General features: G+C 42.7%; 2 protein-coding genes across 15 annotated transcripts in view; one reads left to right on the top strand and one right to left on the bottom strand.

Moving 5' to 3' along the window:
* The window catches only part of GGPS1 (geranylgeranyl diphosphate synthase 1), a 63,945-nt gene extending 54,684 nt beyond the window's left edge, over positions 1 to 9,261 (bottom strand). For all 4 annotated transcript variants that reach the window (XM_065590520.1, XM_065590523.1, XM_065590521.1 and 1 more), the window contains exon 1: positions 9,213 to 9,261. The gene's annotated coding sequence lies outside the window, so the exon portion shown is untranslated. The remainder of the gene's footprint in view (positions 1 to 9,212) is intronic.
* A 275-nt stretch (positions 9,262 to 9,536) lies between these two features.
* ARID4B (AT-rich interaction domain 4B) overlaps positions 9,537 to 25,545 on the top strand; it is a 152,606-nt gene continuing 136,597 nt past the window's right edge. For 5 of the 11 annotated variants that reach the window (XR_010600177.1, XR_010600176.1, XM_065590516.1 and 2 more), the window contains exons 1-2: positions 10,504 to 10,586; positions 10,863 to 10,926. Coding sequence is in view for 8 of the 11 variants with exons in the window: in XM_065590516.1 (XP_065446588.1) it covers positions 10,921 to 10,926 (6 nt within the window). In the remaining 3 variants the exon portion in view is untranslated. Of the gene's footprint in view, positions 10,028 to 10,503; positions 10,587 to 10,612; positions 10,669 to 10,862; positions 10,927 to 25,545 lie in introns of those variants that run through there. The other 6 variants (XM_005291197.5, XM_005291198.5, XM_065590518.1 and 3 more) reach the window with 6 other exon arrangements.

Below are 25,545 nucleotides of genomic sequence, written 5' to 3'. Positions count from 1 at the left end.
TAATGTACTCATTTTGAAAATAGGCATATGAAGGAGAGTGATCAAAATTTTTGCTAAAATGTAACTTTATTCCATTTACTATTTCCAGACAGTTTTCCTAGATGACTCTTGGTAACAGTTTTCCCCACATACACAGGAAAGACTTGCATTACAAAAAACATAAATTAACACTTAATGTAGCGCAGCCTCCTTAACAGTTAGTTAATTTAAGGGTAATCCAGACTGCAATACCCTTCCTCACGCTGAACCGAGTACCTTGCACCATCAGTCGCACCAAATTCAGTGGGAATACTTGCGAAGTAAGAATATCATAATCTTACCCCCAAAATAAGGATGGAATTGGGTAAAGAAATAGAGACTAGGGAAAAAAAGACAAAGGGAGATCCTGGAAAGGTGAGAAACAATTCTATGAACTGCATTATGCGATGCTATGAGTTTATCATATTGCCAAAAAACTATATTCAAATGGTTACCCAACACATGCCCTTTTTGTAAAAGCACAGGGCCAAAAGCTAAGATTCTGAAAGCTGTTAATTTCAGAGAATAAGAATTTGAAACTTTTAAGATTTTCCCCCAGATGTTTCCCAGAGCTATACAATATGCAGAGTTAGTTGCACACTCTTCTGCTACAGTAAGAGTATTTGGTAGTTATTGCAAAATGAGATTTCTAGAGAAAAATGGTTTTTCGATAGAGTTCTTCAAAAGGTGAGCATATAGGTTTACCCTCTTCAACACAAATATGTTGTTTTTGTGATGCCTTACGAAGTTCTCGATCAGATACAAGATATTCAGAAATTCCTACTTACACAGTGCCCCGCTCACTATGCAATGTCTTCAAACTGTTACATACATGCCCAACCCTAATTCCCTCTGCCCTTTCACAACAAGAGGTCACTAGTTAAGACAGTTTCCCATACCGATCTGTAAGCCACTGGGTGGTCCATGGAGAAGATATCATTGCCTCTTTCTTGTTTCCAGATGCTTTTATGGGTGTCCAGACTAGGCTTGACAATCTGGTCAATTGAGCAGTCAAATAACATTAGCCAATCATCTATTTGATCAAGGTAAAATATTGTTATATAGTCCACCAAGAATGCCCCAATGTAGCAGGTGACCTAACCTTTTGACTGCACCATAGAGCCATTCTTCAGAACTTCATTTTATTGAGTTTCACATTTTTCAGCGTTAAAATAACTCACCTAAGTAACTTGTTTTTTTGTAATTAAGCATAAGAATTTAAAGCTAACCTTATTGGAAATCATACAGTATTCTTTTGGTACTGCTCTAATATGTCAAACGGTCAGATATTTTAAAGTGTTACCTTTGACAATATTTGACCAATTATTTTTGGACCAGTCAAATGCCCAACCTTAGATCAGACTATTTTTTGTCAAGAAGAGAAGGGAATCCTACAGAAGCAGCTGAAAAAAATAAAAGGCAGCTTAACTACTTATACAGAGAACAGGAACTGATGGTCAATGCCACAAGAAGAGCCCCATGAAGAGGAGAACAAAGCAGTCAGGCAATAGATCCACTGTAAGAGGGTCAAGTGGCAAGGCAACACATCCAGTAGAACAAAGAACAGAATGACAAGAAAGTCTGTGCAGGGGAAGGGAATTTAAAAAAAATAAAAATAAAAACAAAAACCATACAGGCAACAGAAGCATGTCCTCTTGCACAAGTGGCAGAGAAACTTGAACACTGAATAAGAGAAAAGAGTAACACTAGAAACTGGAGAGGGCAGATGAAGACTAAAAACAAGTTCTGCACCCTGGCCATTGCATTAGACACGCCTTACCACAAATACATGAAAAAATAATGGGAAAGTAAGCAACTGATCAAGTTGCCATAAAGTTATGCAGTTGCAAACAGACTAAGAGGTGATATATGAAACCTCCTCTATTAACATATGGTCCACAATATGAAGGAGCTTGAGAGCCCCCCCCCCCCCCCCAATTAGGAAAAAATGACATTTAAAAAAATAACTATACTTTTTGACCGTTTCCCAGTGAAAAAATAAAACAAGGTCTCAGTCAGCCTCATGTCATCTCTGTCACCCAACACATCTTCGGGTCACCGTGAATTAAATTTGAGCAAACTAAGGCCACTTTACTTCTGAATGAGTGCACTCACAGGGATTTAACATGCTGTTTTCAATTAACAGAAGGTGTGAATTTAAGTAAAACTAATAGCAAAAAAGGAAGAATAGAAAGATGGAAGATATGAGCACTCCACACACACACACACACACACAAGACACTGAACAACATTAATCAAGGAACCAAAGGACAGAAAAAAATCCTGAATTGCCTCTGCACTCATGCTAGGAGCTGGGGTAACAAACAAAAGAGTCTGGAATTGCTCATTTATGAGCACAAATTTCGCCTAGTTTGTAGTACTGAAATCTACTGGGATTATGTGCATGATTGGAATGTTAAAACAAATGGTTATAACATTTAAGAAGGATGGAGTGGGCAAAAGGAGAGGGGGAGTGGCGCTATGTCAAAGATAGCATTACCTATTTCTGAATCTCTGAACTCAGACGACAGTGATCTTGAATGCTTATGGATCAATGTCCTAAAAGATGGGGTATTAGTTGGTGTCTGGTACAGATCACCAAGTCACACTAGGTTCCTGGAGGCTGGTCATCCAGTTCCCTATTTATAATATTTAGGGGAGCAAAGGTACATGCTCACAAGGGACTTCAGTTTGATTGACATGCTAGAAGTCTCATGCTTCCCATACTAAAACATTCTTGGAATTTCTAAACATTACAGATGACAATTTCCTAACTCAAGATGTGTTGAAGCCAACACAGGGTAATTCTTTATTAGACCTTGTCTGAACAGATAAAGAGGAAGTGATTACAGAACTAAAATTAATGGTAGCTTCACAGTATAAGAGACCATAAATAAAAGTAAATAAATGTACAAGCAGAATAAAGTCCATACCAGTAATATATATCCACACTTGGTTCTTTAATAGGGCCAGTTTCACAAAGCTGAAAACAATTCTGAGCCAAATCAGCTGGAAGAATTTAATTAGAAAAATGAATAACTGGAAATAATTTAAGAACACCTTACTAGATGCCCAAAAAGCCACAACAAAAGAAAGCAGATTTAGTTAAAAAAAAACTAATCTGCTTTAGAGGGGAAGTGAAAGCATGCATATAGATATAGATAAAAAACAAGTGGGAAAAAGGGAAAGTGATAATGAATGAATATAAGGCAGAAGTTACAAATTGTAGTAAGCTGATATAGGAAGTCAAGGGACACAACGAAAAAATAAATAAATCTATGGCCAGCAGAGTTAAGGACAATAAGAAGGAGTTTTGTAAATATATTATGGACCATCAGGATTCTTTTTGTTCCTTACTAGCTGAAAGTGGTAGAATCATCAATAATAATGCAGAAAAGACAGGAAGTGTTCAATAAATATTTCTGTTCTGTATTTGAGGAAAAACAGATGATATAGTCTCATCATAAGGTGTATAACACTTTCCATTTCACTATCTCTCTGGAGGATGTCTACTAAAGTTAGATATTTTTACCTCAGCAGCTCCAGATAGCATTTTTTTAAACCTCTGGGATTCAAGTTAATTGGAGAGCTCACTGGATTTTTAATGCTGATTTTCCAATGTCTTGGAGCAATGAGGAAGTTCCAGAAGACTGGAAAGATGCTAATGTGTGCCAAATTTTTAAAAAGGGAAAATGAGATGACTTGGGAATTAAAGGCCTGCCAGTCTGACACTGATCCCAGGCAAAATAATGGAGTAGCTGATACAGAACTTGTTTAATAAATAAAGGTGGGTTAAGTAAGGTAATTAATGCAAAACTTCATGGGTTTATGGACAATAGACTCTGTTAAACTAACTTGATTTTTTTTTATGAGATTACAAGTTTAGTTGATGAAAGTAATGGTGTTGACACAGTATACTTTGACTTCTAACGCATTTCACTTGATACCACACAACACTTCAAATAAAAGACTAGAATGATATAAAATTGACCTGGCACATGTGAAGTGCATTAAAATTGGCTAATTGTAACTATAAACAGGGAATAGTCATGGATCAGTTGTATTTCCAGTCATGTCCAGCAGGGATTGGTTCTTGGCCCTATGCTTAACATTTTTATCAATGACCTGAAGGAAAACAAAAATCACTGAAAGTTTGTTGATGACACAAAAATTTGGAAAGTGGTAAATAAAGAAGACAGGTCCTTGATTCAGAACAATTTAGATCACTTGATAAACTGGGCACAAGTAAACAATAAGCATTTTAATACAGCTAAATGTAAATATATACATCTAACAAAGAACGTAGGCCATGCTATACGATGGGGGTCTCTTTCCCAGGAAGCAGTGACTCAAAGATTTGGGGGTTGTCACAGTGGATAACCAATGGAACATGAGCTTCTAGAGTGATGCTGTGCCTAAATAAACTAATGTGATTCTGGGATGCATAAACAGAGGAATCTCGAGCAGGAGCAGAGATCATTTTATCTTTGTATTTGGCACTGGTGCATCTGCTGCTGGAATACAGTGTCCTGTTCTGATGTCCACACTTCAAGAAGAATGTTGATAAATTGGAGAGGTTTCAGAGAAGAGCCATGAGAATAATTAAAAGACTAGAAAACATGCCTTATATTGATAGACTCAAAGAGCTCAATCTATTTACCTTAGAAGGTTAAGAGGTAACCTGGTTACAGTCTATAGTATCGTGGGGAACAAATATTTAATAATGGGCTCTCCAATCTAGCTGAGAAAGGTATAACATTATCTAATGGCTGGAAGTTGAAGCAAGACAAATTCAGACTGGAAGTAAGGTGTAATTTGCCACTGGGACAATTTACTAAAGGTCATGGTGGATTCTCCATCATTGACAATCTTTTTTCTAATAGATATGCTCTCGGAATTATTTTGCGGAAACTATGGCCTGTGTTATACATGAGATCAGACTACACAACAACAATGGTCCTTTTGGACTTGTAATCAATAAATTTGGCTTTACTGTCCTAAATGTGCCAATATAGACACACCTTAAAATATATGTCATCATGCCACCTAAGCCAGTGATTGAATAGGAGACCTCCAAAGAAAGTGGTACGAGCAATTCAGCAGCTAAGAAGATAACCCAGCAGGGTTAAAAAGCACGTGCAAGGAGAGAGGCTCTAATTCAGACCAAATATAGAAAAGTTATTGTTTGTTATAAAAAGCTTTCATAGCCCTCTTTGCAAGAGCAGAGGTGTTCACCATGCTGTTTCAGCCAAATCCCAATTTGGTTATTATATTAGCTTCAGTCTGAAAGTTTATTCTTCACTTTGCCTCCTAGACTGCTGCATGGTGTTGCTGGTACCAAATGAGGTATGTTCCAATCCAGGGGCAGCTAAATATTTCACTTGTGGAGAAATGATTTCTTAATGGAGGCAAGTGTTGCCAAAACAGCTCAGTAAAAATATATACTTTAATAGAATATTTAACTTTTATCTTAATTTTTGCACTCATTTTATTACCACCAATTCTATTACTTGTTTACATTAACATCCATACTATTCTAGCACTTTCCAAAGAGCTCTCAATTTAAAAGACAAAATCAAAGTAGAAACATGCAGCAAAACAACTTAAGTGATTAAGGAGGTATTAGGCTATATAGTAATCTAATTGGCTAGCACAATGCATTCCATTTTGTGAGTATAGCTTAGCCAACTCCTTCAATATAAGAATCACCTCAATATTTAAGGGAATACAAAATGTAGATGAATGCAAGTTAGATTTATTCAAAATGTCCTCTAAAATATATTTATTTAAGCACATCCCCTTCAGCATTTGCCACGTTGTTGTAGCTGTGACAGTCCCAGGGTATGAGACACACAAAGTGGGTGTGGTAATATATTTAATAGCCCAACTTCTGTTGGTGAGAGACAATGTTTCAAGCTTACACTGAAAAAGAGCTCTGAGTAAGCTTGAAAACTTGTCTCTGATCAACAGAAGTTGGTCCAATAAAAGATATTATCTCACCCACCTTGTCTCTAAATACGGTCTGCAATTCTTAGAGCAGCAGCAGCATCTAATAAAACCAGAAATTAAAACCGGGCTAGTCTCATTGTCCAAAACATATGCATTACAAGTTAATATTTCTAGTTTTAGCAATCTAAGCAGTTCAAGAATGCCAAACACTTTTTACTATTACTGTTGCGGCAGGTCCTTGAAATGGCTCCTATTGAGCCCATTTACAGGTTTATCTTAAAAATTTTACTCGAGGGCATTCGGCGCAAAAAATAAAAATTCTGCACACAATATTTTTAAAATATGCAAAATTCTGCAAGTTTCATTTTTCAATAAATAAATGCACAGGCTCCAGCATGGCAGTGGTGAGCACAGGCCACTGGCTAGCACAGGCCACTGGCTGCACGAAGGCAGTCCCTCTCAGCCCCCAGACATGGATACAGTGGTGAGGCTGCAGCCGATCCTGACGCAGCACAAGGCTTGGGCTTGCCCCAGAAATAGCCTGGGGCCCTGCCCCTCTCCACATGGTGCGGGGCAGGCAAGCTCAACCATGCAGGATCCAAGTGTGGATGGTCTCAGCGTGGGGGGGATCCAGGTGTGGGGTGAGAGAATTCTGTGTGGGACAATCTGGGTGCAGGCAGCTCAGTGGGGGTAGGGTGACCAGACTGCAAGTGTGAAAAATTGGGACAGGGGTGGGGGGGTAACAGGAGCCTATATAAGAAAAATACCCAAAAATTGGGACCATCCCTATAAAATCGGGACATCTGGTCACCCTAGTGGGGGGGGGGGGGGGGGCAGAAGAGATCTGTCTGCATAGAGGCTTGTTGGGAGGGTTGCAGGGGCAACTGGACTCCACAGGGGCTTCCAGGTGAAGGTGGTTGGGGCTCAGCGGAGGGTCTGGGAGTGGGGGTATCAGCAGGGATGGTTGTGGAAGCAGAGCTTGGTGGGGTGGAAGTCTGGGTGCAGCTAGTTGAGGGTCAGTGGCATGAGAATCTGGATGTGAGGGCTCAGGGTGGTATGGGGTGGGGCATCAGGGTTGGGGGTTTGATTGCAGGAAGCTCAGTAGGGGGTGGTCTGGGTGCAAGGGGGGGGTTCTGGATTACCAGGTGAGGCTTGGCAGAGGTGTCTGGGTATGGGAGGTCTGGATGCATGCAGGGTTGGGTGGATGGGGGAGCAGTTCCCTGTACCAAGACCCCCTCCTCCCACAGGTGAGGAGAGATGGGGGCAGGAAACAGGGGAGGATGCTGAGCTTTCTGCAGCTGGGGGTTTCTGGGAGTAGGTCACAGCCCCAGCAACTCCTCACAGGGGAAGAGGAAGTCCCATCCTCTCCTGCCTCCAGCCCAGCCGGGACTAGCAGCTGATGCTAGCTCAGAGTAGGAGCACCTGGCTGGGGTGTCTCCAGCCCCGTGGTGATTTACCTCTCCACTGGCTGCTCTGGGGGTCCGAAACCATGTGCCTGCACTGCTAAGGAGTGGTGTGTGAGTGCTCTTGCACCTTCCCTTTGCTTCCCTGTCAGAATTTTTTTTTTCCTGCGGGGAAGCAAAAAAAAATCTGCATGGGACGTGAACTCTGCGCACATACATTGGTGCAGAATTCCCCCAGGAGTTTAAAAAGATTAATCATGGCCAGAAGTTACATAGAAATACCATCTTTTTGCAGAGTTACCATTTATTACTCAAATGACTGAATACATAAGTGCAAATTTTTATTATTTTAAAGTCACTTTTAGCCCAGCAGCACCTACACAGCAGTAAAAAGAACAGGAGTACTTGTGGCACCTTAGAGACTAACAAATTTATTAGAGCATAAGCTTTCGTGGACTACAGCCCACTTCTTCGGATGCATATAGAGTGGAATAAATATTGAGGAGATATATACACACACACACACACATACAGAGAGCATAAAGAGTTTATGCTCTCTGTATGTGTGTATTATATATATATATATATATATATATATATATATATCCCCATCCTCAATATTTATTCCACTCTATATGCATCCGAAGAAGTGGGCTGTAGTCCACGAAAGCTTATGCTCTAATAAATTTGTTAGTCTCTAAGGTGCCACAAGTACTCCTGTTCTTTTTGCGGATACAGACTAACACTGCTGCTACTCTGAAACCTACACAGCAATAATAGGTGATATCTTGGCAAACACGGTCTTTGATCCAAGCTATCATCCATAGGGTTGTCAGGCCTAACTAAGGGCAGAATTTGGTCTACCGAAGTCTATTTTTTGTGGTAACAGAGAAAGCAGAGAAAGACCATTCTGCTTTTAAAAACCTACATTAAATTTGCAGGACTGGCAATTCAGACATATAATCTTTTAACTTGTAAACTGAATGAAACTGAAGTCAGAGAAACAGTCACCATGGAACCTAACTATGCCACACCTACACTATTTTCAGAGCTGAACTGCAATTTAAATATCTTTGCAAAGAAAGCAAAATACTCAACAGAACACCAAATGGCTAAACCCGCAATGACTTAGTAACAAAACTCAACTACACACGGTTCATCCTGAGGGCTATTTATTGCTTACCTCTGCCAAAACCTGGGTACATCAGCTCCAGCAGTGGCTTTGATTATGTATAAATGCTGCTGTTGCTTAAATTACAGCGCCATTTCAGCAAAATGCCAGAGCGAGACCAAACAGCGGCCCCTTCAGCCCCCGAGAATACTGGAGCCAGCTCAGCTCTGCCTCGCGGGGAGGCGCCACCCTCAGAGACCGAGTCCGCTTTCAGAGCGACCCCAAAGGAACGGAGCGAATAGGGAGTCCGGATGCTGCCGGCCCTTTGCTTCCCCTTAGTTCTCCCTGCCGGTGCCGGCCGAGCGGTCAGGCACAGCACTACCCGCAGCAGGCTCCGGGCAGCGACCGGACCGGCGTCTGCGCCGCGAGACCTGCTCCCGCTTTCCCCATCTCGCCAGGCAGCTCGCCGGCCGGGAGCCGGGCAAGTCCGCGCGCAGCGGGGCGCTCGTGTCATGGCGCAACGTTGCCCCGGGGGGCGCGGCGGCGAACCAAGCCCAGCGGGCCGAGAGGAACAGGCCGGGTAGGCGCCAGAGGGCCGGCCAGGTGTCGCTCCCAGCAGGGAGCCTCCCCCGGCAGCACAAAGGAGCCCGGCTGGCGGCACGGACCGGGGAGACCGGGGCACAGGGGTGGCGGAGAGGACCAGGGGCGCCCGAACCCCCCCCCCTACCTACCGCCGGCTGGGGTCACATCCGTCTCCTTGTTCCCGGGCCTGGCCAAGACGCGCCCCGCCGCTCCGGCCCAGGCGGGTTCCCGACACCGGCAGCAGCGCGTTAAAAACTCCACCCACTTCCACCTCAACCACTACCGCCGCCACCACCCTCTTCTGTTGGGGGGAAAATGCGCCACCAGGGCTTCACTGCGCAGGCGCTAGGCCCTCCCACTTGTTTTAATTAGCACTCGATTCGTCCCACCCCCTGGCGGCCCCTCATGCGCGATGCATCATGGGATATGTGGTTCGGGTGTGAAGCTCAGCTCCTTCATAGGCGCAGAAGAGCGGCGAGGGAAAGAACCGCGTTACCCATGAGCCTCTGCGGCGCCGAGTCTCTGTTTCCATAGAATTGGTGGAAAAATGACGTTAGTGTTTCCGATATGGGGGCCAATGGTGCAGGGAGACGGGTGGGCCTTACCGGTTCCGGACCAATAGAGAAAGTGCAGGGCGGGGAGAGGGCGGGTCTCTATCCGTCAGTCACTTTGTGAGGTGGGGGGAGGGGAGTGAGAGGCTCCGAACGGAGCAGCCACCGCCAGCGCCGGGTCCGGGCAGGGGGGATCGGCCCCATCATACGCAGCGCGGAGCTGCAGCCGTCGCCAGAGCCCTTGCTGGGGGATTGATCCGGGGCCAGCACCAACCCAACGGGTCCGGAGCCGGGAGGAGGCTTCGTCCACCATCTCCTCCCGGGTCAGGGAGAGCCGCGGGCGGGCGGGCGCCGCGGAACAAAGGTAACAGCGACAGCAGGAGAAAGAGCCGCCCCGGCCCCGCCGCCAGCGGGTGAGGGAGCGGGGCGTTCGCTGCTTGTGGCCGTTCCCAGGCGGGAGCGGGGTTGTTTTTGTCCTGGCGAGACTGCGGCGGGACTCGCTGATTTCCCCCCCGTCGCCCCCCGCGCGTGAGGTGGGGGGTGGTGAGGGGCTGGAGTCGCTGCGGGGCGGCGAGGAGCCCTACGGGGGCTGCCTCATTACTGCCTCTGCTGATCGGGTCCGGCCCGCTGCGCTGGGCAGTTGCGGCTGTTGCTGTTAAAACTCCTGTCGCGGAGTCAGCGCTTTCTTTTATGGGGGTGGGAGAAGCTGCCGCCTCTGTCGGGATCCACAGAGCCGCAGCCCCTCCAACGGGGAGAGCTGCCACCCAACCCCCCTCCTCTTCCTCATACAATGGAGGAGCAGCGGCCCCTTCCCCCCCCCCCTCCGCCGCAGCAAAGTGGGGGGGTTTCCAGGGATCAGACATCGCCGCCCCCCTCCAGCCCGCAGGTCTCTGGGGAGAGGATTGAGAGCCCCGGCCCCTGTGAGCTGGGCGCGGAGCGGGGACTCTCCTGGAGCAGCCGGAGAGGCTGGGGGTGGGTTGTTGTTGTGGCAAGTTTCTCCTCCTCTGACAGAAATGGCGTCAATGGCAGCGAGTGAAGGGGAAGCCGAGCCGCGGTGTGTGGGGGCTGGAGGGAAAGCAGTGGCCGAGCGGGGGGAGGGGGGACTGAATGGGGCGATATCGCAAATGGAGGGTGGCGAGATCTGGGAGAAGGGGGTTGACCAGGATCCCGGCGGCTCCCCCGCCTGTTCCCCCCGCGCTCCGGTGCAAACGGCTGGTGCGGTGGCTCAGTGCTTTGTTTTAATTCCAGGTCCAGCCTCGGCCGCTCAGCCCCGATCGGGGGCTTTTTTCCGCAGCCTGAGCTCATCATGAAGGTAAAACCCTCGTCTCTCTGTCTGGGAAGGGATGGGGAGAGGGTTGCATGAGGGAATGGTGCCCGATTTGTCCCGGCCCCGCTCCCCGGTGCGAGGCTCGGCGCTGATGCGGATCTAGGCTGCTTCGCCCCACTGCCGTGGTGGTGCCTTAGATGCCTTTGGTGTTTGCTGTGCAGGTTTGGCTCCGCCAGGTTTTGCTGAGGGACTGTGTAAGTTCACTGCGAGCAGGTCGTTCCCTTTCCGAAACCACCGTTCGTGGGGGAATAAGGACATGGCTGCCGGGCCAAGCTTGACGAAGGAATAGGGGACAATCACTCCGCTTCGGAAAGTAACATTGCAGAGGAACTATCAGCATTAATTGAGGTTAAATGATGGATTTACTTTCTGTGCCTTAACGGGAGTTCTGTAGAATTAATAATCGTGAGCTGAGGAGATGGTGTCTGTATAGAGGATGCTCTGCAGTGAAGGTAGTGCTGTAGGATGCAGAATGATTTTCAAACAGCTTTTTAGTTTCCTTTTTAGTGCTGTGTGCAGTATCCACATACACCATTGTCAGTCAGAGGCATTTGTAGACCATTGATACTTGGTATATTAGGCAAGCCTGATTGAAGTGATTGTTCCACTCGATATAGATGTTTTTGTGAAGAATCTTCCATTTCATTAGTAGATTTATCAAGTGTGATTATCAGCCTTTACCCTGATTTACTCTTGGTGAATACAGTGTCTTGTCTTAAATACTGTTATTTGTATTACAATAGCACCCAGAGTTCTTAATCAGGATCATGCCCCCATTGTACTGCATTAAATCTGGCTTCTAAGTTTTATAAAACTTATCAACTACATTTGTTGTATAACTGCAGAACATTTTTTGGAATATATGTACAGCCTGTCAGCTTTATTATTCGTTGCTAAATACAGTAATCTCCTGCTAGAGTCAAACTTCTTTGGGGTTCTGTATATGTGTGCCCATGTGTATATTATATCAAATGTATATACAACATTGTATTCAGGAAACACTAGAAATAGCAGAGGATACAAACAGTTCTATTTCACGGGATTCAGTATGGGATTCTAAGCACAGTAAAGTACGTAAGGTTCAGTACATTCCCTTTTGGTTACTAATGAAAGAGACATAAAATGTACAGTTTTAACTATTATTCCCTATGTCTTTTCTTTAATGGGGGAGTAACTTAGTGAGGTCTGAAGTAGTCGCCAATATTTGTATTTCATTAATAAGTTGCATCTAGTAAGAAATAAAAACTATGGTTAAATGTTTACAGCAGCTTTATATGGAAGTTCCCAAATTGTGGTCCATGGCTTGCTCATCTGTGGAGTGTTGGCTAAATACATGGTCCTCTTTCTACTCGTGTCCATGTTGGGCGATGGAACGGATAGGAGCAGGAGATGAAATCTAGAGTGGGGGTTCTCAACCATTTTCTTTCTGAGGCCCCCCACAGCATGTTATTAAAAACCCCATGGCCCACCTGTACCATAACAACTATTTTTCTGCATATCCTGTAAAAGCCAGGGCCGGCATTAGGGAGTAGCAAGCAGGGCCCCACACCACAGGTGACCCCACAAAGCAAAGTTGCTCAGGCTTCGGCTTCACCCCAGCTGACCGATCTTGGGCCTCGAGCTTCAGCTTTCTGCCCTGGGCCCCACCAAGTCTAACACTGGCCCTGCTTGGCAGACTCCCTGAAACCTGCGTGCGGACCTCCAGTGGGCCCTGGACCCCTGGTTGAGAACAGCTTATCTAGAGTAAATGGAGACAGAGTGGTGAACTTTTTTTTCCAAAAGGATCTAAAGGCAGCTAAATATATAGAAGTACTTTTCTAATACTACTTTTCCATGTAAACAAATGCGTAATTACCATGGAGATACTGTTGTTCAGATACTGTGGTTAAAGGATACATATAAGGGCCTACGTATACAACTGTGGGGGTGAGGACCACAAATGGGAGGGGAAAGTGTGCTATATAGCACAGCATGAAAACCCCTCTTTTAGCTCAATTGAATAAGTAGCAAAAGGCTTAAATCTTAAATATCAGACACAAAAGCCTGTTATAGATCCATATTTTAGACAGTATTTTAACAAAAGCTAGAAGTTTCTTTAGTTATAAATAAGATTCAGACTGCCATTGATACAAGAAGTTTGATTTTTTAGTATGATTTTAAAACATGTTTTGTGATTTCTTCATGATGAGATCTGAACTTCTATGTGGTGAAGATGAGCAAACCGACTGTCTGGAATTTCGCTTTAAAATTAATTTGGGATTTAAATTGGAAGATGTAACTCTAAAAAGGAGCTTCACTGTAACTAACAGCACAAAAATAAAATAAAATTTTAGCTGGTTTTAAGCTTCCAGAGAGTAATACAGCATGTCTCATGCTAAATAAATGTATATCAGTTTACAATCTTGTGAGTTAGTTTGCATATCCATAAGGATATTGCGAGGATACAAGTTTGTCTAATCAGAAGTAATAGAAGAGAGTGAACAGGGAATTCTTTTTTTCTATTCACCTACATCACAGAGTAACTGAATGACTGATAAAACAGAGTAGGATGGTGCTTAAAAAACATGACTGATTTTGTTTATAAACTACTGGAAGAGTGTAATGATGGACATTTTTGCATTTAGAGGATTGAACTCTAAAGACCCAGTTTTACAATGAGCCTGCCCATATTGTGCTGCTCATTGCAGGATTGGGGCCTAAGCCTTGATTATTGATTTAGTGATCTTTCCTTCAGATGAAGGAGTCAGTGTATTTTGTGGATAGGGCATTAATTTGGGAGTCTGGAGATCTGTTCTAGCCCATCTCTGCCACTGGCTCTTTTTGTGTGAACAGTTCAGCTTTACTATGCCATATCCTTCCCATCTGTGTAACGAAAATAGGATATTTACTCTTCTTTGTAAAGCTCCATGGAGGAAGAATGCTATATAAGAACTAAGTAGTAGTATTAAAGTAGTATTAAGTTCACTTAACATGCTTAGTTATGGCTTGGAACTGTGAGGGGAACAATGGTGATATTGTCTCCCAACACAAGGTTTCTCATCCTTTTTTGAATCACTCCCCACCTTAGCATTTTTTTAACATGGACCTGTCCCCACATCCAGGAGATCACAGGCACCAGTTTAGATTTCAATAGGAGGGACAACTTTCAGCTGGGGTCCAGGGGCCACTTAAGCCCTGGATGCTCTTGGATATTTTTTTAAGATAAATATGTTAAGATCAGTCTATTTCAGAAGCATTGTTGTGATTATTTCCTATACTACCCAGCAGTGCCCCCCAAAGTCATTCCCCCAAATCACCTGACAGGGCCCTCCCACCCCATGCTCCTCCCAGATTACCTAGCAGCGCTCACCCCCCTACTCCTTGTAACCCCACCTGGCAGTGCCCCTACCCACTGTATTGCCCCAGCTTTAAATGACCTGGCAGCGCCCTCACTTGGTATCTTCCCTTCCCCTTCCCTCAATCACAAATCCATCCTACAGCGAGAGTGGAGGGGTGGGGGCGGGGGGGGGCACGTGGAGAGGATTCTGCTGGAGGGAGGAGTTCCCACTCCACATACTGCTCCTCTAGGTGTTCCTGCTCCCCAGGGTCAGTACTCTCTACCACAGGTTGGAGTTCTGCAGGTGGAGTCCCCTCCCATCTAGAGCTGCAGTGACTGATAGCACCACAGGCCAGTCATGGCTCTCCTGTAAAAGTTGGGTTCTGTGAAGCAATCCTAGGGTCCATTCAAAGCACCAACTGCAGCCTATCCTCCATGCTCAAATCAGCTGGCCATTTGGCCCGCCTGTGCCTCCCCCCCCAGCCTCCTTGCCTTCTCCTAATGTGTGTACCACCTCTTATAGTCAGTGATAGCAATGTATTCCCCACAACAGCACATCTAGATCCAAAGAAATTAATCCCTTTGTATACTAATACGTAATACCTCAGCCTACCAAGAGTGCTATGTACATAAGCTGCAAAGATGAAAAAACATTACAGTTTTGTTTATATAAATGTTGGAATAAAACCAAACTGGATGTTCTACTAGGTAAACAAAGCTTTTCTCTCTTGTTATCACATACTGGCCTAAACTAGAGAAAGGCTAGAGTGGTGTGTGAATTGCTATAGCAATTTCTGAGTTCTAATTGGGATTTTCTTAATCACACTGCATGCCTTGCACATGACTCTTAGCAAAATTAGAGTGTTTCAGATGGTTAAAGAATCTTGGATTGCCAGCAGGTACCTTTTTACGAAGTAATTATGTTCCAACAACTAGTTTTATATAACACAATTGTTGAAAAGCAGTCTATAAGCTTTCTATCTTAAAAATTTTTAAAGTCGGGATTAACCTACAAAAAAGACCTACAACATGAGGTGTACTTTTTTTTGTTTTTTTAATCTAAAGGTTAGGGCTGTAGATATTTAATTGGAACTTAAGCACTATAGTTAGATATTTAAAAAGTGTTTCTGAAAGTATTTTCCTTTACCTTTTGTTAGTGAGAGCACTTAATATAAAATTTCTCACTGTGGCTTGGAAATGTACTTGATGCTGACTAGCTGTATGATAACAGAAGTAGTCAATATTGTAGAAACTTAGAGTTGCACTGTGAATCAAGTACAGTAGAACCTCATTTATGTGACCCTCCTTTATCCAACTCTCTGTATTAACCAAACAACCAGCAACACAGGTCCAGAAGCAGATGATCTCTCCTATGGCCACTAGACGGTGCTGCAGCCTTGCATTGTCCCATTCTCCGGATTATCCGAATTTTTGATTATCCGATCTGGCCCTGGTCCCAGTTAGATTGGATAAATGGGGTTTTGCTGTGTGTGTCTGGTTAGATCTAATGTGGTTGTAACAAAAGAAAATGTTGAAAAATGCCTATTTAAATGTTAGTATATCCTTGACCTTTAAAACTGGAGCTTTAATATGCCAAGCCTAAATTACAGTTTTACATAATTGTAGATATATTTGTATTCCATAGCCTCAGGTGTTGTGGGGTGCTCATTCAAAACTGACAAAGCTGTGCGACAGGAAGAATGTGTTTTTTAAACATCTTCATTTTAAATTTACATATTGGTTTCAACAACAGTCATTTCACAGTGACCTATCTAGCTCTCCTACAGAGGTCACTGGTGCATGCTTATGCTACGACTATGCTGCCAAAAGCCAGTCTGCTACTCCAGTCCATTGTGTTATGTCCCTATTTCCAAAGTGAAATATGTCTTCTAAACTTTTAGTAACTAATTTCCATCCTGCAGCACAAGTCAGCTGAAAGTCAACTGCTCTCATGCTACAGTCTGGAAACTAGTTAAGGAATTTAGTGACCTTTAATTTTCTAGTCAGCTCTGTGGGCGGCAGCAGAAGTGCTGGGGTGGCACAGGAACACTACTAGTTGGGGACTGCTCGCGTGAAGAAGTGGGAGAACAGGTAAGACTTGTGGTGTATTTTTCTCCAGAATTGTTTTTTTGGTTTGCAAGAAACCACTCCTTTTAGAAGAAATGCTCCCTTTATGCTCCTTACTAACCAATCTCTGGTCACTTTTCAATTTCCTCGTGCTTACATAATTACGCAGAAAGAAAAGCAAACACTGCTTTACAGAACATGTCTGAATATCTTAGACTGGATAGAATTTGACTTCTTTCATAGCTGAAATGTCAGCCACCTTATATCATACAACAAGTGTATAATTTGAAAATCCATGTCTTTAATATTTAATCATTTAGTAGAAACTGAGATACAGGAGCGCCAAGGTAACCTAGGCTAGCTTGGGCGGTGGCGGGGGGAGAGGTCTGCTTTAACTGAGGAAAGTTTGTTACTATCACAGATCAGGGCAAATGCTTCTGTATTTTCCCTCAGTGGTCCAGCAAGGACACCCATTCTCAGAGTTCAGCTCCCCAGCAGTTGCCTTCCTTGGGCAGAGACTGGCATCTTTTTCCTTTCTGACTGGGGAATTTCCAGGCTGCACAAATCCCTGCCTTCACTGTGTTATTCCCAGCCGAGACAGGCTGTCCACGCACGCCTGCTTGCTTTAGAGAGGTTTACAGGTGTAATTGCTGCAGTTGTAACTACCAGTCACCACTTCTTATGCAAACCTATTTTAGTCTGAAGATAAAAAAGCACTGCAAAGAAAACATATTACAGCCAATAAAAGAACCTACACATGTGCTAATAAGCTTACTTTTATCCTAACATGGATTCTGGCAGGAGCAGTCCTTCAACCCCCCCCCACCCTTGTGGTTACCAATTTGTGACAGCGTCAGCTGAGAACAAGCCCCCAGTCTTACAAAATCTCAGTAGGCCCAGTCCCTCCAACTCTACTCTAAGGATTGGGGTGCTCCGTGGACCAGGGTTCTGTCCATTTACTGGATCAGGAGAAGGCCCTGAGTCAGTTTAAAACCAGGGTATTCACCCAAAAACCCTATCTTTGTTTGTTGGTCCCTGGAGAATCTAGTTTGAATTAGGGTATTTATGTAGCTTTTCCAAGGCGTGGCTTCAAAGGGCTGATAAGGGAGGAAGCACATTAGCATCCCCTCCCTACTAGAGAAGGTGCATACAATACTATAATAACATGTACACAGTTGCATTTTTAATACAATGTACCCCAAATTTATTAACCCTAATTCAGTAAGGTTTAATTTAATTCAGTAAACATTATAAATATTATAGGATGTTGTCAATCTGTTGCAATTAGCAGTATATGAGTCTAGGAAGAAAGTAGATTAGTTTTCGTTTGCTCTCAGTCTTGGTATCAGATATATTTGGATCAGTATTTTTACATGCAGGGTAACTAGTGTACAGAAGATACTACCTAATGTAATAATAGAAGCTGCAACACTAAATATATGATGCTTATGCTCAGTAAAACATTTTTAACTGGACAATCAGTAGCTTTTATAATCTGAGAATATGATTGCTGTATATATTGCTGTATTTGTGTGTGGTGTAGAACTGTGCAAAATGTTGTGTGCTACATTTGTACATTTTAAAAAGATATGAATTTTTTGCACTATATTTTAAAGCCATAGAGAAGAAAATGTGAATTATTATGCAATGTACTGGTAGCACCACAGAATACATATAGCTAATGTTTTACAGTTAAACGAGACAACCTTTACAAGGTTCAGACTTCAAAAAGCTGTGTGGCCTTTTTGTGGGAAGATGGGGGGCAAGTCTATTGGTCTTCCCACAAATTGCTTATTAAGTGTCTTTACTGAAAACTTAGGCATTTTCTACACTACACAGTTTGGTCGGCAAAAGGGAACTTTGCCGACAAAATAGTGGAGGTGCACACATTAAAAAGCTACTTGTGATGGCAAAACAAAACCACCTCAACAAGAGGCATAAAGCTTTTTGTGGCAAAGTTAAAGCGACAAAGTGTCCGTGTAGATGCTGCTGTTTGTTATGTCGCCATAACTGCCTCCCCCAGTATCCCAAAATGCTGTTCACCACTCTGCTCACTGTTTTGAACTTGGCTGCCCTGCCTCTCCCCTTTCAAACTCCTGGAAGCTTTGACATTCCTCAGCCTGGAGAGCTCACAGAGCTGCTGGGGAAGCTGCTCCCAGCAGCTGAGAAGGCGGTGGGAGGAAATCACAGAACCATAGGTAGGCAGACATAGCGGTCTGCTGCAGGGCGGGGAGAGACTGTTGTGCTATACAAAGCTGGGGACTGATGTGGAGGGGTGTCCCCCTCCCCCAGGATTGGTTGTTCAGGCTGCTGTCTGAACTTAGAGACAGCTTGCCAACACACTCTCCCACAACACACACACTTCCTCAACATACACTCTGTCTCTGTCACATACACCGCCCCCACCCCGACACACACACACTCCCTGTCACACGCTGTTTCCCCCTCCCCCCTCCAAACTTCAGTTGAAAAGCAACTGGCAATCTAGTAGGATGCCCATGGAACTATGGGATTGAGAAACCTGCATCATTGTGATGCTGTACCTGCCCCATGAGGCATTGCAAACCCCTCCCAAAGCACTCTGCGGCCACTTGCACAGTGGGATAAATACTGTGTCAGTGCAAGAGATGCTAGCGTGGATGCGCTCTGCCAACACAAGGAGCATAGTGTGGATGTGCAACAGCGGTTTAATTAAAGTAGCATAACTTTTGTTGACAAAACTTGGTAGTTTAGACAAGGCCTTACTATTGTGCACGTTTTCCACATATACCTGAGTTTTCTTATTCAACTGCAGCTTGAAAGTACACAGCATTTTGGACTCTTTTTATACAGTTGACTGAATGAGTATTTTAATGCCATGCATGTGAGAGACAAGTATTTTAATAATGAAAATTTAGAATTTAAACTTGTGTGGAGCCTTTCAGCCTCTACAGTCCCCAGTTCTGTATTGACCAAAAGTTTGTGGAAATATGATGGTGGTTCCTCTTAAGTTTCATCCATCATAATTGGCAATCTAGCAATTTTTAGAGGAAAGCAAAAGTCAGAATAAGCATATACTTTGAACTACTCATCTCCAGGGCAGTGGTGAAGAATATAGACAAGTTACAGTTCATGAGCTTGCACTTCTGCTGCTCGTGTTGCCTGTGTATCTGAGTAAAACATGCTTCTCTTATGCTTTTCCATTTAGCCTTTTGAATGCTAGGCAGCTATTTCTGTGGGTACACTTGCAGTTGTGCTGTCCTCTGGGTACCTCTTTCTCAGTGCCTAGTACAACTCAGAAACAGTGGCTTCTGAGAGTTTTCCGAAGGCCTCGGGAGAGCCAAGGGAAATTGTTTAGTACCATCCTAATAAGAAATCTTACTTAGTGCACTGTAACTGATCTAAAATATTTAGAAACATGACTAAACTGGCCTTCCCATATTGCTAAATGTGGAGGATTGGGAGGTAGCTAGATGGGATGATGACTGCAGGGCTTCCAGTACAAAAAAGGTTGAGAACCACTGTACTACCCTAACTTGCACAGAGAGTAGCATTTCTTGATAAGAGGTTCTCTCCCCCCCCCACACACACACACACACACACCGCCAGACTGAACTCCTGTGTGCTCTTGTCCTTCACGCTGGCCTCAATTCTGAGTAAATGTTCAGCAGTCACTCCCTGCTCAGCAAGAAGTGTTTTGCTGGAGCTTTGGAAAAGTAGCTATGAGGTAGTCACAGTGAGGTGTAGTGGAGTGTTTCTGCAGAAAGCTAGAGATAGTGGCAGATCAATTCATAGTTAACAATGCAACTGCTGAGCACCAGCCACTGCCCAAGTGAATGCACGTGGACTGTACTTGCAGATGGAATATTATCTCTGAGTTCCAACCACATTTTATCAATTTCTGCTTACTTTGCCTTTTAAGCAGGAGCTGATTCATGGGCTCAAATATTTTAGCCTGTGCAAAAATCTCAGACTTTTTATCAAGAGATTTAAATATTGATTGCATAGAGTAGATATTTATGCATACATTTACTGATTTCATGTAAGCCAATTATTTGTAGCAGGCAAGTACACTACAAATATACTTTTACAGTGAATTAGATCCTCTTTTGACCACAATATAAATTGCTGTCAGTGCTGGTGAAGCAAATGCGGTGTCCTTAAGAATATAACCCTAAATAGTACAGAATTATTTTATAATTGTGCTCTACACTAGTGGCATCTGTGTAATTATTTAACCAATAAGGCTTATGGGATTAAGACTGCTTGCAATTGAGGAAGTAATTTATTTTTTTTAACATATTTTATATATCCATGATTTCAGTTTAGTAAAAATACATAAGATTTATTTTTTTAAATCACCTTGTTTTAAAATGAACTAAACCCCTCCCCCCAGTAGAACTTGTTGCCCCACAATACATAAGATTACTCAATGTCAAATATTCACTTGGCTGTTCGGAGTGTTCGTCTATCAAACATTGCTTCTATTTTCTAGTGTAAAAAACAATGATTGAGAAACTTAAAATGTCCCAAATTAGGTGTCAATGTCCAGCCTCTGTTTATACATTTTATCTATTCAGTCTGTGTGCTAATAATAACAACAGTAATTAAAAAACAAAAATAAAAATCTTAAGTAGCCATAGCAGTCTTTATAGAAATGTGGAGGAGTGGTGACAGAACTGAACTTCGTTATACCTAATTCAGCACATGCCTAGGTTCTGCTCCATAGAAGCAGATTTTTGGGGGGTTCCATGCCTTACTCTGTAGCTGGATACTTTTACTATGACTTCAGCACATTCTTTCCTTTGCAGTTTTAATTTGAATGATATTGAATCCCATCTGCAAGTAGGATTGATCTCTGGAAGCTTTACAAGGAAATGTTTCAGTACCAAAGGAATTACAGCCTGCATCCTCTTCTGCATGCTAGTGTCTCTTTATTATAAAGTATGTGGGTACATCGGAATTGCCCAGTAAGGTCAGTGGTCCATCTAGCCTGGTATTCTGCTTCCTGGTAGTGACCAATACATGATGCTTTCAAGGACTGCAAAACCCCCTATCGTTTACTTAACTGACCAATCGTCCAATGCTCTAGCGTGGGTGAGAAGTTATGCTTTCAGGTGACTATTTTACATCCTGAAGTATAAAATTAATTACCTTCTTAAAACTTGTAGTTGTGCAAGCCTATTGATCATAAAATTTAGTCTCTAAAATCCCACCACACTAATAATGACTTTCCTGTAGTATTGTAAGAAAGATAGGGTATAAAACAAACCTTAGTTAAACATACTGCTTAACTGATTACTTGTACTATCTTTCTTAGGGTTCTTTGAATTTTGATGCTTAACTAAACAAAAGGACTCGATAAAATTATATTAAAATTTCATTTTATTAACTACCCTTAACAACATCAACTACTAACATAAGGCATAAGAAGGCAAAAATAGTATTGGGCTATGATTTTGCTAGCATAAACTAGAAAATTGATTCTGAAAACCTGGATGGTTATCGTATCAACCAAACAACACAACCACAATAGAAAATAACACTTTATAGTCAGCCGTTGTCCTGGGAAGGTGATTTTGTTCAGATATTAGATTGAGTCCCTCAGAATAGGGCCTCACTTGTGCCAGTTGGTTATTGACTCGGGTGTTGCTAACACAACAGAGGAAAAGCCAGCCATAGCTAAAACATAAGACAATTTGATCAATTACTTACATGCCAATTCACCAAGGTCTCCTTCCCAATTAATTTATAGTAGTCAACCCTTTTAACTTATTTCCCAATGAATTATATTAGCTCTAGGATCTGATTAAACACTCCTAACTATCCAACATAAGGACCTACATTTAAGACAAACTGTATAGACTAAGTGCAGTTCAAGAGACTTGCACACATGGTCTCATTTTATGCCTGTACACACCTAGAACTTGAAAGACAGCATGAAACCACAGTGTTTCACAGGCTTAGTTAACCTGTTACAAAAGAAGAATATACACTTACTCTGTGGCAATTTTTAAAGCAGATACAGAAGCATGTATGCTTCCTTACTTGTCAGATACCCAGTTTCAGGAAGTAGTCAAGTGACTGGTTTGGGACATGACACAAGAGAAAGTCTGTCTGTTACTTTTTGCCAGATTTTTGCTCAGCCATCAGCTTTCAACTGTTACAGGTCACAGCAGGAATTGAGACTACAAATGAAGGTGGAGCAAAGGATGGACACAATTACAGTCTTTTCCCAGTTTCCTAGCAGGCAACATAAATTCCTGTAAAAGAGAAAGAGATCGTTAAAGGTGCCTATCAGAGAAGATACTCCGTATCACCAGAAGGACGCCCAGCTGGCTGGCCCAGGACCTCCGTCTTCTCCTTTATAGGTGTCCTCAGTTTTCGGGAAGCAATGTGTTGAAGGAGGCAGGCCATTTTATTCCATTTCTTTTGGTGGTTCTTCTCAGAGATGCTGGTGTGGACAAATCAGAAGGTGTCCATACTTCTGCCAAAGATTCAAAATGAGAGGGGGAGGGATAGCTCAGTGGTATGAGCATTGACCTGCTAAATCTAGGGTTGTGAGTTCAATCCTTGAGGGGGCCACTTAGGGATCTGGAGCAAAATCAGTACTTGGTCCTCCTAGTGAAGGCAGGGGGCTGGACTTGATGACCTTTCAGGGTCCCTTCCAGTTCTATGAGATAGGTATGTCTCCATATCTTATATTTTATTTATTCAGAGTTGTCCTCTCACCATTCATTTGGGGAAGAAGGCATCATCTTTGAGTTCTTGCAACTAGGACTGGAGTTTTCCACTCTCTTGATGTAAAACATCTTGTCATACCAGCTTGCATAAGATAAATTAGGCTGTAGCTGATAGTACAGCCTATCTTGGGACGTACACCAAATACCAGCTGGTTTGATTCGGTCAGCAACTTACCTCTGCAAGTTGCTTTTCATGGGTCCTTTTGCAGTGCATCCCTTGGCCAACTTCACAGGCTATGTTTGCACAAGTTGTAGTTTCTCCATCATCACTCTGCTAGTTGCTGAAATGTTCAGTTTAAAGGTCATAGTTTATACAAAGTCCCTCCACATTCTTTGATGCTTTTTAGACTTGTTTTACTATGTAAAGTAAATATGTAAAGTCTCTTCGAGAATGACTGTTTTCCAGCAGGCTGGAACAGATGTATAAATCTTCCATTTCAGTTCTCCTTATTTTAAGAACAGTGATGGGACCTTTGTTTGTATGGCTGAGCTGTGTCTTATTGATCAAATAAACAATTACATATTCTGATTATTATTCTGTGATCAAGTGTCTGTATAAACACTGTTTGGTTACAGATGAATTTATTTATTGCCTTTTCAGCACGGGTGTATTTCACTAATTTGATAGCATAAGCATGTTTGATTGCAAATAGCCTTATTTCTTCACTTTATTGCTAAACTAAAATCACTATGAATGCAACCCTTGTCTTTCTCTAACTGGATTGCCCATGAGGTAAACCCTGTTATTTAAGTTTATATTTTTCCCAAAGCTGTATCACTTATGGTCTACTTCTATTTTACACATGTAACTTCATTTAATCACAATCATTGGTTCAGTTTGGTTCCTTAAATTTTCCAACTACTGTATCTGGCAACATAATATAGTATCTTAGTATTTGATATCTGTATTTTAATTCATTCACAGATAAGGGCAAAAAAAGAAAGACTCATTAGCTAGACCAACAGTACACTCTTGTGAAAGGCTGCAGAAACTCTCCGTTTCCTCAGACTGGAGAGTTTGAAGAAACTGTCATTAGACTTTGAGGGTATTTTTCTCTCAGCCCTCTTTCTTTGCTTTTTTTAAAAGCCTTGATGCCTGCACAATTCTTAAATAATAGTAATTTGTAATTTTGGGGCCTTAGTTATTACAATAGCAACGTCTACAAGTTGCCTATATTGCTGTGATAAGGATGATTATTTTATTAACTCGCCTATCGTGGGAATGTTGCATTTTTCTTGTGGCTAGCTGAGGTCTTCTAGAAATGACTCTTGTAGAACTTTTGATGACAAAACAGAATTTCAGCTATACAGGGAGAAACAGTAGAATTGACTATGTCAGTTGTGCCAAGTAAAACTAGAGAGACTCTTTGCTCTTTCAATTATTGTAATCTTAAGTGTTGCTTGATTTCCCCTCCACACCTTTATTTTTTATGTTGACTGTATCCCTTAACTCTCTCTTCTCTTCCCATAAATGATTGCAACATTATACTACTTTAACCCTCCCTCAGAGCATGGAGTGATTTTATTATTAAGAAGGCAGATTATCTGATCATTGGAAGCTGGTATTTTTCCTTGCTGAACTCATTGAACCCTTTAGCCAAGAGTTAAAACAGTCTTTGGGCAGAGCTGCTCACTATAATGATTCTGGGATAATTCAAAGCCCGAGGAGTTGTAAGAAATAATTGAGTGTTGCAGAATAGCTGCAGCACTTCTGAAAGTGGTGATACAAAACTGGGGCCTTCTCAGTAAGTTAAAATTTCTGTGTCTGTGTGTACGTGTACGTGTACGTGTACGTACACCAACCATCAAAGCCACTGCCTGGAAATGGCTGCCACAAGCATAGGCCCCAGCAGACAATCATTATGTACACTGGTGCAGCAGTCAGAACCAACGAAACTGAGGGATTCTGGGTGACTGAATTGTATAAAACATCTGAAACAAGTTGCTTTACATGACTTCATCTGCTAGCTCCTGGGAGCCAGGATGGTCTGAATAGCTATACATGCAGAAGATCCTATTTACTGTAGAATAAAAATCAGACCCCCATTTCCTCTGTAGTATGCATAGACTTAAATTATGTGGCCTGGCTTCTAGAATTATGAAGCTCTGTCCCCTGATTCCTCTCTTTTCACACCTACACTCAATCAGTGAGATATTTGGAATTTAAATTCATTTCTTTATACTACCTCCAAAGTGTACATTTTCAGTTTGCTTCAGATTTGTATTGACAAGGAATAACTGCATTGTAGGAACTGTTGTGAAAGCTAGAGGTTTTGATATCAGATCAATGGACAGTTGGTGCTTTTTGGAGCCAAAAAGGCATCTGATTTGCTTTTGGTATCCAGGAGGCAGTCAGGCTTTGGATGCTATGGAATGGTTGCATCCCTTCCTCTTTAGGGCAGAGCTGATTTTAAATTTGAGAGGAGTGGGTTTGACTTCCTCACTCCACCCACCATGGACAGGATCAAGCTACACTACTTTAACATATGCACCCCTTTG

The sequence above is a fragment of the Chrysemys picta genome, chromosome 3 (assembly GCF_011386835.1).
Source record: "Chrysemys picta bellii isolate R12L10 chromosome 3, ASM1138683v2, whole genome shotgun sequence".
Classification (NCBI taxonomy): Eukaryota; Metazoa; Chordata; order Testudines; family Emydidae; genus Chrysemys; species Chrysemys picta.
The sequence above is the reverse complement of the archived record's forward strand: the minus strand, read 5'-3'. Positions and strand labels throughout refer to the sequence as shown.